Below are 19,409 nucleotides of genomic sequence, written 5' to 3' on the forward strand. Positions count from 1 at the left end.
ATCAGGAAGATTTTGGAAAAACACATTTTTGCCCTATTTGTGGAGATAAGCGACCTACGGTCGCTTATCTCCCGATTAGGGAGTCTTACTGGTTCTCTGTTAGAGAGCGGGGGTGGGGTGGGGGTGGGGGTGGGGGGAGTGGGGGGCGGCGGTTTGGGAAATGCCATCGTATGAGGTCATCAGAGGCCGACGCCCCTCCGTTTTGATATGACGGGCTTTGATTTAATTCTCGCACACGTGCTGGGAGTCAGTGTTGATTTCGTCGACTAAATCTATGACGAAAATAAAAACTAAGCTGTTAGGACTAAAACTAAGACTAAATATATTGACAATTTCGTCAACAATATAAAACCTAGACTAAAACGTTAGGGAGGGACTAGTGGAGAAGAGAGTCATTTTATGTTTGGTTGTTCTCAGGTGTTGCACGCTGAAAATAGCAGATCTACAAGCTCTCAAGCGTTGTGAGCTTGTAGATCTGCTATTTTCAGCACACAACCAAGCGTAAAATCAGTCATTACGATGCCATCAAGGCCTGCCAAAATACATTTCAGTTGACTAAATCAACTGTAGATTTAGTCGCCTAAAATCTTATGATATTTAGTCGACTAAAATTAGACTAAAACTAATACTTTTCACTTTGACATTTTATTCAAAAGACTATGACTAAAACTAAATCAAAATTTGCTGTCAAAAACAACACTGCTGGGAGCACGCGCGCACCCATGTGTGTACGCGTGTATGCACGTTTTATTTGCCTGAATTAAGACATTGCGCAAATTATATCCAGCAAAGACTTGACTGTCATAAAAATTCAATTATAATTAAAATGGTCTGTGTGGGAGCGTTTTTTTTTCGAGTGTGTGTGCATGTGCACGTGCATGTGTGTGAATTTAGGTTCCTTTGAGGCTCTGACTGAAGGGGTGAACAGGTAGAACACGTGACGTGCCCATGGGACCCAAGAACAGCCATTCATTTTTCATCAAAGAGTGGGTGCGTGCGTGCGTGCGTGCGTGCGTGCGTGCGTGCGTGTTTTTTTGATTGAGGGAGAGAGAGAGAGATAGATGAGATGAGGGGTTGAGAATGAGATGCTTGAATACATGCAATCAGCATACCTTAGTTAGTAGGTCCTCATTGCTTTGAACCATTCAAACTGATCACAAAATATCAGTTTTTGTCTGACAAATTCATTAGAACTGAGAAGCAACGAAACATTCCATTGATCATCAGAGATCTGTCCTTGTCTTTGACGCCTATAATTCATTAGCCACCCTCAAAACCACCCCGGAAAGAATCTTATTTTCCAAGAAAGCCAGGATTCTGGAGCGTGGGCCAACCGTCCGGGCCAACTTTAACGCATTTGTGTGTGTGTGTGTTTGTGTGTGTGTGTGTGTGTGTGTGTGTGTGTGTGTGTGTGTGTGTGTGTGTGTGTGTCTGTGCGTGTGTGTGTCTGTGCGTGTGCGCGTGTGTGTCCCAGGAAGTGGAGCTGCGTCGTCAGAGCAACCAGGAGAAGCTGGGCTTGACGCTGTGCTACAGAACGGATGACGAGGACGACACAGCCATCTACGTGAGTCAGGTAAGGAAAAAACTGTTTCTCTGTCAGTGGTTCTCAAACATTTTCATTTCAAGGACCCCCTAGAATATGTATTTGACCACGGACCCCCATCTGAAAATATCTAGTTCCAGAGACCAAGATAGAAAGAAGGATTTGCGTTCCAAATGTCTGCTTTAAAAACATACATACATTCAAAGATTGGCACACATTTGTGCTGCGCTGCGAGCTTGTATACAGTATCTGCTATTTTTTAATAGTTAAATCATGAAATAATGGTTAAAGTGGTGACACAGATATGCGTAGCTGGTCTAAATTGGTTAAGGGCCTTTATTCAAGGAGCACTTTGTCAATCCTCATGACCCACCTGTAGGCCCCGGCCAACAGGTTGGCTGAGATACAGAATACAGGAAGGAAGAGTGAAGGACAGACAGACAGGGGAATGGAATGTAGAAGGACAGATTTTAACCTTCTTCTAAAACAGGGTTCCCCAATTAGTTTTCCCCAAGGGCCGAATTATGTCTAGGGTACCAAGCCGAGGGCCACAACATTGCAGGGGGCGACGGTGGCGTTCCCACTACTTCAGCGAGAGTTCAGATATCGTCGTTGTCGGGTGAAAATCTTGTATGTCCAAAACCGTTCATTTTGCATTTATCATTTAAAAAATGATTTAAACTAGTGAAAACAGCTGATCTACAAGCACACAACGCCTCGCACCGCGAGGCTTTGTGTGCTTGTAGATCTGCTGTTTTCACTACTTTTGTGAGACGGCCTTGTATGATGAAGCAGGGCTTTACTTTGCGAAAGAAAGTTCAAATTTGGAGATACAAGGTTTCCACCGACAACGACGATATACTAGTGTTGTTGCTGCTCTTATACCACCATTATTACTGGGGTTGGTGTGGGCCAGACAGTAGCCCCCCGCGGGCCGCAAATGGCCCGCGGGCCGCCTATTGGGGAACCCTCTTCTAAAACCTGATATTGTTCAGGCAAGATGGAAGGGGAGGGAAGGGAAGGAGGGGAGGAGGGGGGAGAAACGGAAGTGACAGTGACAGTACAACGTAAGTAATAACAAATGAACAATGACAATGAGGAGATGTATTTCATGTTCAGCTCAGGGACGCGTGATTGGAAAGGACACCCGGGCTCCAGGGAAACCCCGCCCACCGAAGCTTTTGATTGGCTGAAGCGGAGCTAGGGAGCGCTCAATTGTAGTCGCTTGGACAGGGCGTTTATCGTGGGCTTGCCCAGGCCTTACGGCCTGGGCATAAATATAACGATTGCATTCACCACGGCTTCGTAACTCGCGCGGCGCTCCGCCGGCCGCGCGGCCCTGGCCAAGGTCCGCTGGCCTTCGCGCCGCTTGCAGTGTCGTGGACAATCGAGCGGCTCCGTCTGGAGCCCGGGTGTCATTTCCAAATACGCCTCAGGGACACATTTCCCACCTGGTGCATTCTGGTCTCATAATCAAGCGCTCTCGACTGCATCCTTGCGGGAGCCATGATGCACCCCGTAAAATCAAACCCACTGTCCCCTGTCATCAATTCCCTCTCTGTTAAGAAGTAATTAACAGATAGCGCCAATTCCCTTTTGGGTGCTGCGTTCCGTTTTTTTACCAACACAAAGCCAGAGTCACAGTCCAACTGAATTACCATGTTATTATTTCAGTCAAATATTGACTGAAAACGAGCTGCGCACGGCTAGGAAGGAACTCGGGTTTGAAATGGGATTCTTCTTCGCCGCCTCGCCTCCTCATTTCTCGTTCCTCTGATCCCGTCCCACTCGTTTTAATTGAGGTCTTTAATTAGTCTTAACTTAACAACCCTTCGCCCGTCTCCTGCCGCGTGTTAAATGACACATTCTCCTTCCCATCATCCCTTCTCGTGCATGCATAGCCAACACGCACTAAACAAAGAGACGTCTGGAGAGAGAGGGAGTACGTCGTACAAAGGACGATGGAAATGAACTGCAACTCGGGATGGCTTTGAGAATTACTGTAGGAGGAAGCTCGTATTTATGTCTAAGTAGGCAAGAGTATTATAATGTTGCAAAAATAATATTCATACCTTTTTAATACGTTTTATTTTTGGGGAGTTACATTTTTTTAATAGTCGTCCCTTTTTTCTTAGTTTCCTCTCTCTCTCTCTCCATCCAAAAAGAGTGAATATGTTGTTATTAAACATCTGTATTACACAAAGGAAACCCAAATGCAACATGCCTAGAGGAGGCTCAAAGCATTAGTGAGTCTATTAGATGACATGATTACTTTGACTTCAGGTGCCGTTTCAATCCAATCACAGACATATAGGGCTCGGCACGGGGATTATGGGTGCCGTCTCGAGGATTAAACAATGTCCCGCTTTAAAAGGACACAACCGTACGTTCCGTTTCTTTCGGCGTCAATTTCAGAACAACTTGTTTAAACGCGGTGGCGGAGCTACATGTGCACACGCTTCTGCATGTGCACGTTACGTGGGCCATCGTGCACATCCCGCGCTTCCCTTGGTGTTTCTCTTGTTCCTCTAAAAGAAGATGGTGAAAAACATGAAGCACGATATGAAAATAAATAAAGGGCGGCTGAGCCCGCGTCCCAACAGCATGTGAGAACAAGCACGTCTGCCGACAGCGGACGCGTGATAAACTGATAAAAAGGATAGAAATGCTAATCCTTGCCTCATTAAAATGCAGTTATGGGCCATGTTTGCATGACTTTGGGTAGCTACAGTTTCTCTCTCTCTCTCTCTCTCTCTTTCTCTCTCTCTCTCTCTCCTTTCTTCTTACTCTCTTCTTTCCTGTATAAGTTTTTGTTTCTAAATGTCGGCCTTTCTCTTTTGTCGTCAACGGGAGGGACAACAAAGTGCACGGGAGCATTTGTTGAGGATGCTGACAGCGATGTTGGGGCAGGCGGGGGGACGGGCGTATCGGCGGAGGCTGCTATATGCATCCTCTGGGACGTGTTTTATGACAGAAATGCGAGACGTTGATTGTGTTCGACTGAGATGCGTCTGTGTGTCTGCGCCGTAATCATCCGCGACGTCTGAAGACGTCTCAGTCTCTTCCTCTCGTTCTATCCTACAGCGTCGGCCTACGGTAAAACCCAGAAAATTCACCACTCAGAGAGTGCAGGCACGTGCACACATAGATATAAAAGGGGGCTTAAGCCCCTGTCCCTTTTACCCATCTGTGAAAAAGTGCCCTCTCCAGACCATGAATACAGTTTTTACTACTGTATGGTGAAAGAAATGCAAATGCCCTCTTTCCATGCCATACCTGAAGGCAGCATTCAAGAGAATTGCCTTGTCCAAACCCTCCTGAACTTGAATGCAGCATCTTATGTTGAAATAATTGCCCTGTGTGTAGAAATCCATGCTGTTACGCCACATCTCCAGTATTCATTTGATTATGCTTAGTTTAGTGTGGTATCAAGTACCGAAAATAGCCGACCTCCAAGCTCCAAATTTCAGCCCCTGCCTCTCTAACATTCTCTGCACGTCCCTGAGAGATTGTGCCAATGTGACTGGTGCACTCTCTGAGATACACTGATGATTTTATTGGGTACAGTACTTCCCACTCCCTTCTACTGTTCCCCTCTCCCTCTCTATCACAATCTCTCTGACTCTTTCCCTCCACTACCGATGCTCATTTGTGTGATGAAAGGGCCCCAGCATGGCACGGTACCCAAGTGATGAGAGAGATGAATGAAAACAGAGCAAACACAAGAAGCGAGCGGAGTCGGCGGTTTCTGTCGCCATTACGATGTATTTGCACCCCCCGATATGACACCGCCGGATGGCTATATTGTTGACACATTCGGGCACGGGGCGCTTCGCCATCACAGGCCACATCGCCTCGCCAAGCTTAATAAACCCCCCCACAAACACGAATATGGAATAATGAAATCCGCAAGCTGTCATATCTACCATTCTCCTTCATCTCGGCTCCCCCGTTCTGTTTGAGCTGCCGCTGGAACGGCTGACTGCTCGCTCTTGTGATTGGAAATGCAATATTATTATTTCTTTTTTTTTCTCTCTCTCTCCTTCTACACCCCAACCTCCACTCCCCCCGCCCCTGCCCCCCTCGCCTGTTGTGAGTCTCATATCGCAGCCAGCTGTCCTTTGAATAACTCATAACTTCTTTTTCCTCACTCTTGCTTGGATTGGGGGGTTGATTTGGTTTCCCCCGTGCGCCAACAGAGGTCGATGGAACCTTTAAAAAAAAAAAAATAATAACATGACATAGGCATCAAAATGAACACATCACCCACAGGATTGTGAGATTAAAAGAGATGATTAATGAACATTAATGGAAAACTTTACCGTTTGCGTCGCTGTCGGGTGGAAACTTTGTATGTCCAGGAAATGGAATGAACCTGGAACGACGCATTGTGAGCATGTAGACACGACGGCAGTGGCTCAGGGGTAGAGAAACCATCATTAGAACACAGAGGGTTCCTGACAGGTTCACAGTTCGATCCTGGGCTCCCACAGAGTTAGTGTCAAAGAGTCCTTGAGCAAGACTCTGATCCCCTAGTTGCTCTCGGAGAGCAGGTTGGTGCCTTGCATGGTTTCCTCCGTCGTGTATGAAAATGTGTGTGAATGGGTGAATGTAATGCACAATCTCTGTAAAGCGCCTTGGTTGAAGGCGCTATATAAATGCACCATTTACCATTTAGATCTGCTATTTTCACTATTTTAGCTTGACACTCTTGTACGACGAGGCAGGGGGCAATGTAACGAGAAAAAAAAAAAAAACACAACGTTGAACGAGATATAAGGAGATAGGAAATTCTACCCGACAGCAACAATTTGCTGATAATCCACCTCTGGCACTGGTAGGGAAAACGGCAACGGTGATAAATCTCAGTCTTGTGCATTGCCAGCTTATCTATTGTCACACTAAAGGACACAATGCATAGGTTACAGAGGGAACACAGAGCATGGTGTTTTCTTTCATCCTTTCTTTTTTTGTGTCACCACTGTTGATTTGTGTTTCTTGTTTTGTCGTGCTAGGTGGAGCCTAACAGCATAGCAGCGAGAGACGGACATATCAAAGAGGGAGATCGCATCCTACAGGTGGGTGCTTTGCTATCTCTGTTGACAAAGGCAGTGCACACAAGGACGCCTTACGAACGCACATGAATAAGTTGACAAGCGCACACACACACGCTCGCTCATGAGAATGTACGCACTAATACTGGCGTGAGCGCAGCTCAGCGCACGCACGCGCACACAGACACATACCGTATGCGGGCGTACGTATAAATGCTCAAATGTCAGCAGACGATAATGCACCGTATGTTTATTGTTTATCTCTGAACATCACACAGAAAAGTAGTAGTGCGTAGTAAGGCGCTCGGGTGGCGCAGTGGTAAAGTCCCTGCCCACCACCACGGAAGGTTGTGGGTTCGAATCCCCTGTGGTGCAACCGGCTATGTCGGGTCTCTGTGTGAACGCAATTGGTCCGTGTTTGGGGGAGGGAAGCTGGACGGGGAGGTTGATACTGGTCATTGCATGTATTCCTAAGGGCTGGTGCGGCACCAGTCAGCAGGGAGTGTTGGGCGGGAGGAGTAGGATGAAGGCTCTACGTCCTCCTGGTGGGGGCTCCTCACTGGCAGGTGAGTCAGTAGGATACAACAGCAGTGACAACACAGAAATGTGTGTGGGGAGGAATCAATTGGTATAACGACTAAATTGGGGCCAAAAAGGGGTAAAATAATTGGCTAAAAACCCTCTATAGAAAAGAAAAGTAGTAGTACACACGTCAATTGTCAGGGTGCTGGATTAGGATATAGCAGCAATCATAAGAAAATAATAGTAGCAATAGTTTCTCAACCTTTTTTGGGCCATTGCCCCCTATCCAATATCCAGGTCCTGTCCGCCCCTATCAAAAACTTTGATAACCACTGCTGTACACCAACACTCATCACCGAGGTGTTATCTCCATCGAAACTCACACATATACGCTCGCTAACACAGACACACTCTATGCTAGTTGTAATTTCATTTTATGGCCCGGCCAGGCCATTGTCTTCAGTATAGCGAGCAGCATGCATATTTTATCACCACACTTTAGAAGGGAAATGAAAGTCCTTAATGCTGGTTAGCAGGTACTACATCATTCTGTAGCACCTCCCATCTCCCTCTCTTTCTGTCTGTCTCACACGTTCTCTCTCTCTTTATTTCTCTTAAGTTAGACTCGCTCTCTTTCTGTGTCTCTTGCGGTATAGTGGAAGTACTCAACCCCAGTACTTTAGTCAAAGTATAAATAACTCCTTTTCAAATATTACCCAGCTGCGAGTGAAGGTTGCTCTGTCAATATTTGAAACAGGAGCATAAGTGGTTAATTCAAAATGTACTTTTTCCCCTTCCGAGAAATGTAATTAAGTCATAAATATTGGAGTGAAAGTCAGGAGTATCCACAAATACGTGTGTGAGTGTGTGTGAGTGCGCATGCGTGTATATTTCACCTATGGTTAGTGGTTAAAGGACCATACTGCATTCAACCATATACTGTGCCTATCTTATACATACCTGTACATACAGTAGTCCAACACAAATCTCGTACAGGGGATCCCTGGTACAAACTCTTTTTAGATTGGGGTCTGCCGCAAAATCCATATATATTATTTTCACACTTTTAGAGCATACTGTATATGGACTTACCTAACAATAGATGCCAATTAGTTTTTAATACACTTTTGTGTATTTTTATATCAAAGGTACCTACGTAAAAGGGAAACTTCCTGTCGACGTGCTTCGTGATGACACATTAAGAAAGAACTTGCTCTTGGGTGCGTTCGGAAATTCAGTGCTGAGCGGCGAGCGCACTGGCCAATACAAACTAATTTGTGCAACTGCGCATTTCCCAGCGCATGTCTCTCGAGAGGGTGGGACCTTCCGCTGAGACTGAGATTCTTCCGTTTCAGACTGGCACTTCAAAATAAAATGAGCAGAAAACAAATAGGCTCCATGCACAGCAGCCATATTTATTGGAAAGAAATTGGGCCTCTTCTTTACTTCCTTCACAGGTGTTACCAATGATTCCGATTAAGCCTCTGTTCCATTTGGTGTAGCACAGTGGTTCTTAAACATCTTGATTTCAAGGACCACCATGTCCATTTGGTTCCATGGGTACACTCTCAGAGACAGAGTTAAGGTCTTTGCACACTGCTGCGTTCTTTTCGGCCGAATATCGGAGTGAATTTTGGAGCACGTAAATAAAAAAAAATCACAATCACGTTTGCACACTGCCGCCAGTTTCGTATTATTTAAGGCCAGGGTTGATTTTTTTCAGATTTTCCACCTGTCACCACTGGGTCCCTTGCTCTCTCTCTCTCTCTCTCTCTCTCTCCTTTCTCTCTCCTTTTTTGCGGATTTCGGATTTCCAAAACGCAACGCAAAAACACAGCAGTGTGCAACCAGCTTTACAGACCCATAAGGGGCCATTGGAACCTTAAAAACAAACAAACAAACAAAACAAATTAAACGCCTCAAAACTAGACACAAACAACGCTTTCACATGTGTCTCCCCGCATACTGTAGCTTTCTGCATAACAATTATTTCCCATCCGCCCGCTCTCCCCGTAGAACCTGCGCTCGCTCTGTGTCGCAAAGTGTTTCCCAATAGTGTGAGTGATTGGGCGGGGGAAGTCGGGGCTCGGCTGTACTGCTGGCCCTATTATCTCCTCCTGACAGTCCCATTACTCTAGTGAGGAAAAGATGAACGCCACCTGTCACCGAGCAGTTAATTGTATGTCTGGATGTGCGGGCGGTGGGAGGGAGGGAGAGAGACAGAGAGACGCGTCCACTACACCCTCCCCTGGTAACATCAGCTGCCTACAGTATACCATACCGAGCCTTTGTCATGGAATGCACTGAGAAAGACCTAGTTATGCTCTCATGTTTTTGTTACTTAGGCTTGATTGTGTGTTTACCCAAACCTGGGGGAGCGGCCTAATTTGGTACAATCTTCTTTTCCAAAATGTTTTTAAACGGGCCTACCAGCCAGGCGGGTTTCTGAACTGTCCACAGACCACAGCCCTCCTGTGAGACCCAGACCAAAGACAAAGACAAAAATGGTACCATACTGTTATCACTCATGTTATCATGAGCATTAGTGAGGTGAGGACCATTTACCGTATATGAAGATACTGTAGGTTGAAAATGGGTGAAGTCGTCCTTTAAGAGATTAGTTCATAATGCATTTTTGCAAGTTTGTGTTCTGGGCCGTCCTCGAGCTGAAAACGTTTGGGAACTCCTGATATAGAACATAGAAAAATCAAAGAATGGCATTTAGTTTCATAATTGCTCACCCTTGCACTTGTACCAAGACAAAGCAAAAATGACAGTACTGCTAAATTGACCAGCACATTCCAAGAATGCACGCTTTAACATCCATGTGCGTAATCAAAATACCATGTAATCAACACACTCTTATATAAAGGCTTAATTAACCATGACCATAGTCAATGTATAATGCAAGTGAAAGGATTTTTTTTTTTTCATGTCTGACACATTCTGAAAAACACATGCTTTCATGAAACGTGTAATCAATATACAATTTGTGTATAATGTTTGTACTTCAAGGCATCTAATAAGCATGCAACGTACAGATAATCGAAAGATTCAGGCGAAGAGGAAAAAGAAAGAGAGAGCAGCATCGAAGTTTGAACATAATTGTGAGCAACGTTCAGTGGGTCCACTCAAGCAAAAACATTTGTTTTTCCAGAAATAGGATTTGATTACATTTGCACGAGAGGGGGTGCCAATATTGCACGGCTATAGCACTCCCTCCTGTCATTATTCCAGTCTCATTATCATTATGTATCATATTGGATGTCAAGTCAGTATTGACAAAATATTATTATGAAAGATTATTCCAAAGGGCACAAAGGAAAATGGTGAATTTCTTTCCCTTCTACAGGCCCTCGAGTGTATTAAGTACTGTAGCAGAAACCGTTAGACCAGCAGTATTTGGGGCAATACTTAATTGGTCACCATATTTTGGTTTGTTAAAAAAAAAAGAAGGAAAAAAAGAAAAATCACACCCAGTGTGAAGTGAGCGGTGCTATTTCATTTCTTTAAGCATCCTGCAAAGCTTGGCCAATGTGACCCTGGGCGTACAACAAACTTTGAGTGCTTTGTTCCAAGATGTAGGCCAGATGTTGACCACGCTTTGCGTCCCGGACAAAGCCAGATGTTGGAGCTTACCTCTTCCAGGAGCACCGCTCAAACATACTGTAGATTTACAATGCATTTCCAGCCAGTATCAAACCGATTCTGGTTAATATGACTCTTTTTGACATCTGGTGTCAGTTGCTAGGTTACGTGTACATGGTAAATAAGGTGAAGTGATACTTATAGACATGCTGTCTGAGTGCTGTTACCGGGAACATTCCTTTGAGTGCCTCTCATCATCCAATCAAAATGCAAGGTCGGAACTAACTGTGGTATACTGTAATAAGCCAGGGCTTCTCAAACTTTTCCATGTCAAGGACCCCAAATTTCTATTTTCCCGCAGACTTACCATCTGAAAATATTTGGTGCCAGGGGCCCCCAAAGATTTTTTCGAAAACAGCTGATGATCCCCATAAATGATGGAGAGTTGGTAACCAAATGGACCCTTATAGATCTTAAACTCTTGAGATAGTTCAATTATTAATAAACTTCTGCATTACTTAATTTACGAAGTCTACACAATTAGAGAATGTAGAAGAATTGTTATTTTGAACAAGGTTTTGCCTGCCATCTCTCCTATGGTATCAACATCAATACAGCATGGAATTGTGGGGGGAGGGGGAATCTTATTCAACAAAATATTTTAAGTTCGGGTCTGAGTGACCAAATCTCATCAAATGTTAGAACATAATGGTAAATAATTTGATATAAAAAAGTTTGAAGATCACTGTAATACAACATGCAGTGCACAATGGTATACTATACTATACTATACAATACATGCATGTTTGTGTGTCTTGTGAATGTCCAGATCAACGGCTGTGAAGTGCACAGAGATAGAGAGAAAGCTGTGGGTTTGTTGTCAAGTGATGATGTCAGAAGCATCGTACTGCTTGTGACTAGACCGGAGATGCAGGTAAACACACACACACACACACACACACACACACACACACACACACACACGCACACACGCACACGCGCGCGCGCTCTCACATGCGCTCTCTCTCTCTCTCACACTCACACGAGCTTGCGCACGCACACAAATGATATGCCCCTAGCTCTTTGACAGCCTATGTCTTGTCAAATAACAGCAGTTGCCTGTTAAGTGCCTTTCCTTTCCATGTTGACTGACAGCATGGCATGATTGTTTGGGGCACACACACACACACACACACACACACACACACACACACACACACACACACACACACACACACACACACACACACACACACAAACAAACACACACACAGAGCCTGGTGTCAGTGTCAGTGTGCTGTGTGCTTTCAGCTGGATGAGGAGGCGTGGTTGGACGAGGAGCAGAGAGCGCTCCTGGAGGAGCTGAAGATAGAGATCCTGGAGTCGAGGAGGAAGGACAAGGCCAACAGGAGAGAGGAAGAGGAGGAGGAGGAGGTGAGAGAGAGAGAGAGAGAGAGAGAGAGAGAGAGAGAGAGAGAGAGAGAGAGAGAGAGAGAGAGAGAGATTGATGTACCTGGCTGGCCTAAAGCTTGGAGAAGTGTGTGCTTGTTGCTGGAGGTTCCGCTTCCCCAGACCATACATCCATACGTCCATCCATCTTCAGCCGCTTATCCGGAATCGGGTCGCAGGGGTAACAGTTACAACAGAGATTTCCAGTCTTCCCTTTTCCTGGCGAAAGCAGAGTGGGATGAGGGAAGGAGGGAGGAAGGGAGCAAGCAAGGAAAAAACAACCCTCTGTCCATAAGCAAGGTACTAAAACAGATGTTCTACAGCAGGGGTCTTCAACGTTTTCAGGCCGAGGACCCCTTGAGAGATGAAGCAGGGACCCCCACGACCCATAAATACCATATAGTTTCATCGTTTGACAGCACAATCATCAGTGTATTTTGGATTCATGTCAATGTGTTTCCAGATATTTAACCACTTGAACCGTCAATACTTAATAAACTTGACCTTTCACTCTGTCCTTAGTCTGCTCTTTTCCCCCTCAATACCAAACCTCTTTGCCAAAAAAGAGGGTAAGAAAACAAATTAATTCAAGTCAACCCTAACAGGGACGTGCAGAGAATGTTAGAGGCAGGGGCTGAAATTTCTAAAATGGCCTTTTGGTGAAAATATAGAAAATAACGTCGCACTGCGACGTGTTGTGAGTTTGGAGGTCGGCTATTTTCAGTGCTTGATACCACACTGAACTAAGCATAATCAAGTAAAACTGGATTTCTATTCAGGAGAGTTTGGACAAAGCAATTATCTTGAACACTGCCTTCAGGTATGGCGTGGAAAGAGGGGCATTTGCATATCTTTCACCATAGTATAAAAACTGCATTCATGGTCTGGAGAGGGCAGTTTTTACAGACGGATAAAAGGGCAGGGGCTCAAGCCCCCTTTGATGTCTATGTGTGCATGTGCTTGAACCCTAACACAACACAACACAACACAACGTTTTTTTTTTGTTTTTTTTCAACCAGAATCCAGCAGAAGAGGACGTGACGACAGACACGGCGACGTACTCCTCCAACACCCAGGACAAGGACAGTGGCTTTGGACGCAGCAGAGAAAGCCCAGAGCACCGGCACATGCTGGCCAAGCTCCACAGGAGGAGTCCAGCCCAGGGCCTGAGGGACCGATGGAGGGCCGAGCATCCCCACACTCAGGGGACTGTGGTTCTCCGAGACCATCAGAGCTCCAGGACGGCGACTTCCCACCTTGCCCGGGAAGGAGATGGCGTTCTGGGTCTGGAGAACCGCTTTCAGGAGCTCCTGGAGCTAAAGTGTCAGATCCGAAACGGAGGGGAGTGCGGCGTGTACTCAATCCGGCACAGCATAGAGTGCAGCCTGACGGAGCAGGGAGGGGGAGGCGGAGGAGGTGGTGGTGGAGGGCTCGGGGTGGAGCAGGAGCTGAGGATGTTGAACGAGGAGCTCCACAACATCGAGCTGGAGTGCCAGAGCATCATGCAGGCCCACCAGCTCCGCCAGGGCGGTGGCAGGCTGGCGGACATCCGCGAGCACCCGGAGACGAACGGCGACAAAATCCGCGGCGACAAGGACAGCTCCAGCGCCTACAACACGGCGGAGAGTGCCCGGTCGACGCCGCTGGGCATGGAGAGGTCCCCGGACCACTCCCTGCAAAGACGCATCAACCTCACGAACCAGAGGAACCTGAGGCTGGCCTCTTTCTCGTCCTCGACCACCTCCAGCCCCGTCCCAGTCCCCAAGTCCCAGGGGGCGCCAAGCCAAAAAAGCAGACCGGACCCGGGCCCCGTCATCTCCAGCAGTCCAGACCAGAGCAACCCTTCGCCCTCCGAGTCGGACCCGGCACTGCCCGCGGATGACGAGAGGTGCGAGAAGAAAGGAAGGACCAGAGGCTCCCAAAGAGGGCTTCCTTATGCTTCACCCTATCACACCTCCCCCCACCATGGGCAGGGAGGCTCCAGGCAACTCCAGGTAGGTAACAGCATCAGAGAGGTTGGATGAAAAGATAAGGAGTTATGTCTGGAAGGATTTCTATTCTTTTTGATTCCATTAGTTAGTTAGTTAGTTAGTTAGTTGGTTAGTTGGTTAATTAGTTAGTTTATTTCGGTCATGATTCAACAAAACAGTTAAACATAGAGAATATAGTCAACAAATAACCTTTGGCCGAAAAAGTGCAGGCTGAAGCCAAAGCTTATTATGTCCACTTATTAATATATAACCCCTTCAAACCGGGAAAGCATCCACGCTGTTTGAGTTTTAATATAGCGTCACAAGCAGTTTAACCACTTTAAACCATACGAGCTCATGCCGTGCTATGAGCTTGTAGATCTGATATTTTATTAAAGGCATGAACATTTGTGAAAATCGGAATCTTGAATATGTATTTTCAAAGTGATTTTTTATAACTCAAATCTTTACTTCTGGGGGTACCTGGAACAAAACATTTTGAGATGGGATCTGCAGCCAAATCCATATCATTTCGGGGGTCCTTGGCATGAGAACGTCTGATATAACTGATATTATAGAAACATAAGGATTTAGAGGACCACTGTAGAATCAGCCTCACAGGTCTTAATGGGTCAAATTAATTGTCACTATAGAAAAAGAAAACAAAAGAGTAAAAATTACAAGAAAAAGAAAACCATGTATCAACGATGCTTTAAGTCTTACATATCAGAACAAACAAAACAAAACGGAAATAAATATTATTTGGCTTTTCATCAATTACACAGAACAATTCAAATGAAAAAATACAAATAAAAACATTATTCAGTGTTGTTCTATTACACTATCCTGACAATGTCTTCCTGTACATCACAGAGCTACATGCAGCTGCTCCAGCAGCACTCCTCTCTGGAGTACTCCCAGAGCCAGCTGAGCCTGCTCAGCATCTGCCGCGAGCCTCAGAGCCGCGGCGGAGGCGGGCGTCCCGGGGAGCCCCGCCTGGAGTGGAAGGTCAAGGTCCGAGCGGACGGCTCGCGCTACGTGGCGCGGCGGCCGGCGCGCGACCGGATCCTCCGCGAGCGGGCGCTGCGGATCCGCGAGGAGCGGAGCAGCGGGATGACGACGGACGACGACACCATAAGCGAGATGAAGATGGGCCGGTACTGGAGCAAGGAGGAGCGGAAGCAGCACCTGGCGCGGGCCAGGGAGCAGCGGAAGCGGAGGGAGTTCATGCAGAAGAGCCGGCTGGACTGCCTGATGAGGGAGGGCGCCGGGAGCGGCGCAGAGGGGCGCAAGGAGGTCAACATCCTGGAGCTAAGCCACAAGAAGATGATGAAGAGACGCAACAAGAAGATCCTGGACAACTGGATGACCATACAGGAGCTGATGAGCCACGGGGCCAGGGCACCGGAGGGCACCAAGGTCCACAATGCCTTCCTGTCTGTCACCACTGTGTAGGTGACGGTCACATACTGACCAAACCGTGGTTGTACTGGGTACTTCTCCTGTTTAAGAAGCCTCTGCACCAGCGCGGCAGTCAGCCTTTGACTGAATGACTAAAGCCTGATTTATACTATGTTGTGCGCCAGTGTCGCAAATAGCAGATCTGTTGCAAGCTCATAGGTCAGCTATTTTCTATGTGTGGCGCGGCGCGCGACCAAACATGAAGGAGGCATAACTCTATACCAATGTCCCAGTTTCACCCTCTACCCCCCCCCCCCCAACACTGTAGCCATGCGTTCTGTCAAAGTGCCCTTGAGCAACACGCTATACCAGCTCATTATCTCCGTTGCTCCTAATAAGAGCACAAACATTATTCGTCACAACTGTGTAGGCGATGTATCTCACCAGCAACGACTGAATCTGTGGAGTGCAGGACACACTTCTGTCTGAACCAGCGGACTCAGCGCCAACACGCTGTCTACTGTGTCACTCACAGCTGTGTAGGGCAGTGGTTCTCAGCCTGTGGGCCGGGGGCCCACTGGTGGGAGGCGAGGTGTATTGCAGGTGGGCCCCTAAATAATTGGCAAAACACTATGATTTAAATTAAATCACCATTTCACCGATTTGCAACCTATTTTCATATAACTGGTCCACACTATTATAGTGCTCGTTATAGTGGTACCATTTTGTCTACTGGGTCTGTGTCTCAGAGGAGGGTTGTGGACAGTTTGGAAACCCGCCTGCCAGTGATGATCATCGATGGGGAATCCAAGCTAATGGAAACAGCAGGCTTTCTCTTCCTGGGAAAGAAAAAAAAAAGAGGAATCAAATGGCCAAACCTGCCTATACCGATGATGTCACTGGTAGGTTTAGGCGGGCTGCCGTGTCAAGTGGTCAGATGGGTGGGCCGCGAACACTCTCAAGGTATTCAAGTGGACCCCGGATCCAGAAAAGGTTGAGAGCCACTGGTGTAGCGGATGTGTCATTCCAGAAATGGTTGAATATACTGTATTTGTCAAGTTCTTTTTGTTTTATATAAAGTAGCTGTGCTTCAGGGACTGCTTCATTGATGGTATAGGACCATGTGATTCACTTTGTGAATTGATAATCGTCATCCCCCCACAGTACAACAGTGGTTCTCCACCTCAGGGCCAAGGACCCAGATTGTTTTAAATTCTGCCTCCAGGACTCAAATTCTGCCTCCAGGATGCAATTCTGTAGGCATCACTTACCGCAGGGGTGGGCAACCACCTTTGTTTTTGTATCTACCTTTTGATTAGTCTCTTATGGCCAGACGACTATTTCAGAATCTCCGAATGCTATAATAGAGTCTGGAACTACACCTCCCGAAAGTCCGAGAAAGGAAGCTGTCATCTGTTTCGTCTTTTCCGTTCACAGAAATACATTAAAACATACCTTTAAAACATATTTTTGAATCCCAATATCTGATAAGCAGCGAGCTATATACGAATATATACTTTGACTAATTTGATTTGCGGTATAGGACAGATTTGCGGGACTGCAAAGACGAGGAGACGGAGCGGGGAGGAGGCAGGGACACCCTCTTTATCCCCAGATCGTTTTCAGCGCTTTCTTTTCACAGACTATGGATGACGGAAGCATTTGAAAATTGGGAGCCAACAGTCTGGTTCGAGAGATACATACCTGATGAACAGATGATCAGATGAGAGAAAAACAACCATTATTAACTGTTATTGGTTCAAGATCATAAATGTATTATTTATATAAATGTATTGATTTATTTATTTTAAATGATTAACTCATTCTACGCTTTTATTGTTCTAATTAGCAGACAATAATATGACGTAAAAGCAATGGTGGCTTTCACTGTCTGATCAGGTTGCCCACCCCTGTCTTAAGCGCAATACATCTTTTGAATACAACAACAAATTGACGCCATTCCGAACTTCTCCGAATTTGTGCCTCCTCAATGTCCGGACTCCCCGAACTATCGTTGGAAAACCTGTCTGAACCCTCAACCTGCTGAGTTAACCACTTAAACCCCATAATGGTTGAGTGGAGTCCCTCAGGGCACTAGACTAGTGTAATTTCGGTTTTCTGTTATTGTGGAGAAAGCTTTCGTGGTAAATAGACATACGACAAGCTCACAACGCGACACAACGCAATATGGATTCTGGGGTTTAAGTGGTTAACCCTCTAAGGCCCACGGTTGTAATATTACAACGTTTGTATTTTATCCAAAAAAAGGTTTAAATCATTTTATTTTAGCTCCCCCTACCACCTAAACACCACCATTGGATTCTATTGTTTAGTATTACAATGCCATTGGCCACAATATTTGCATATAAATACCCCCCACAGGGGCTGACATTCACACCCGCCACACCCGCTGAAATTCCAGAGTTTTGACGAACAACATCTCACTTTTTCATGGAAGCTATACCTCACAAAAACATAAGTAAAATGCCTGTACTATTTTTTTTGGTGATCATTAGAATGTCTAGAACATGTACATATGTTATTATTGTGAAAAATATCCCCCATATGTAAATTAGAGCATGATTTATGATTTTTGATTTATGGCTATAAAATCTTACAAAAACATTTTTTTGAAAAAAAACATTACATTTTCCTCTGAATAGGACTCCTACAACACCATCTGATTTTTTTCAATTTTTTATTTCAAGTATTTCTTAATGCGGGCCTTAGAGGGTTAAATGATCCTGCTCCATCCCAGCAAAAGCAATGCTTTCTCTGTGAACCCTTCTGTTTCGTGATGACGTTTGCTTGTTTGCCTCTCCGTGGTGACTCAGTGCCAGTGTTGCCATGTCTGCTTATTATAAGCGTCTTTGGGCTTGTTTTCCTGTGAAGTCACTTGTTGATATTGGTAGTTGCCCGTTCCTTTTTTGTTGGGGAATCGGTTCCAAAATGTAGTTGCTTATTTGGGCTTGTTTCAGTTGTTCCACCCTTTATACTGTACATTGGCTATTTGAAAATAGCCGATCTACAAGCTCACAACGTGTCATGTCTGAGCATGTGACACATTGTGAGCGTGTAGATTTTCTACAAATCTTGGAAAGATGGGGGTCCGTGGCATAAAATATTTTCATATGGCAAAACACATTACAGTAATTAGGGGGTCCTTGACGTGAAAATGTTTGAGAACCGCATGCTCTAAAAAGAATGTTAGACAATAATGTTTGACAGACATGCCCTATGGTCGCTTATTTTGGGCTTGTTTTCGTAGACTTGGTTGCTTGTTTTTCTCGCAAAATCTGGCAACACAGCTCAGTGCTCACTTCATAATCACAAGGTCCCGTGTTTGTGTGCTTTCTACTGCACTTTCTTATCTCCTTGTAGGTTTAATTACACTTTGCGCTTCAGTTATCCTCCAAAGTCAAAGACATGAATTCCATCTATGCAGGTTGACTCCTGGTCTGTTTTTGTTTTTTTGTACAATCGATAACTGGATCAGCAGCAGGTACAAAGAAAAGAGAATGTTGTACGGTCATATCGTCGCAGTCAGGCAGAAAGCTTGTATCTCCATGTTTCACCTTTTTTATGTTTTTCTTTTTCATAAAAGATTGCCTTATTACTTTGTCGTTTGACAGCATCATCCCGAAGTAGCAACAATAGCATATCTACCAGCTCAAAACGCATTTGTGATGCGATGAGTTGAGCAGATTTGCTATTTTCTCTATTTTTGAAAAACGAACTTTTGTCCCATAATGACATGCCCAAGTGAGGGACGGCAGGTCGGAAATGATTAGGCTACGTCTGTGGGTTCTATCAATATTTGAACAATGAAAAATATTAACAATCTCATATTTGGATCATTGGAGCACTGCAGGTTGTCTTCTT

The 19,409-nt window shown here is 45.5% G+C and overlaps 1 protein-coding gene across 1 annotated transcript in view; it reads left to right on the forward strand.

Moving 5' to 3' along the window:
* The window catches only part of LOC308308710 (PDZ domain-containing RING finger protein 4-like), a gene marked incomplete at both ends in the record, with an annotated part of 68,230 nt that extends 52,649 nt beyond the window's left edge, over positions 1–15,581 (forward strand). Inside the window, 6 exons of the mRNA XM_080754160.1 lie at positions 1,475–1,573; positions 6,559–6,621; positions 11,537–11,641; positions 12,019–12,141; positions 13,176–14,150; positions 15,000–15,581. Of these exons, the coding sequence (XP_080610286.1) occupies positions 1,475–1,573; positions 6,559–6,621; positions 11,537–11,641; positions 12,019–12,141; positions 13,176–14,150; positions 15,000–15,581 (1,947 nt within the window). The remainder of the gene's footprint in view (positions 1–1,474; positions 1,574–6,558; positions 6,622–11,536; positions 11,642–12,018; positions 12,142–13,175; positions 14,151–14,999) is intronic.
* Positions 15,582–19,409: the final 3,828 nt, after the last annotated feature.

This window comes from Nannobrachium achirus, assembly GCF_963921795.1.
Source record: "Nannobrachium achirus genome assembly, chromosome: 23".
Taxonomy (NCBI): domain Eukaryota; kingdom Metazoa; phylum Chordata; class Actinopteri; order Myctophiformes; family Myctophidae; genus Nannobrachium; species Nannobrachium achirus.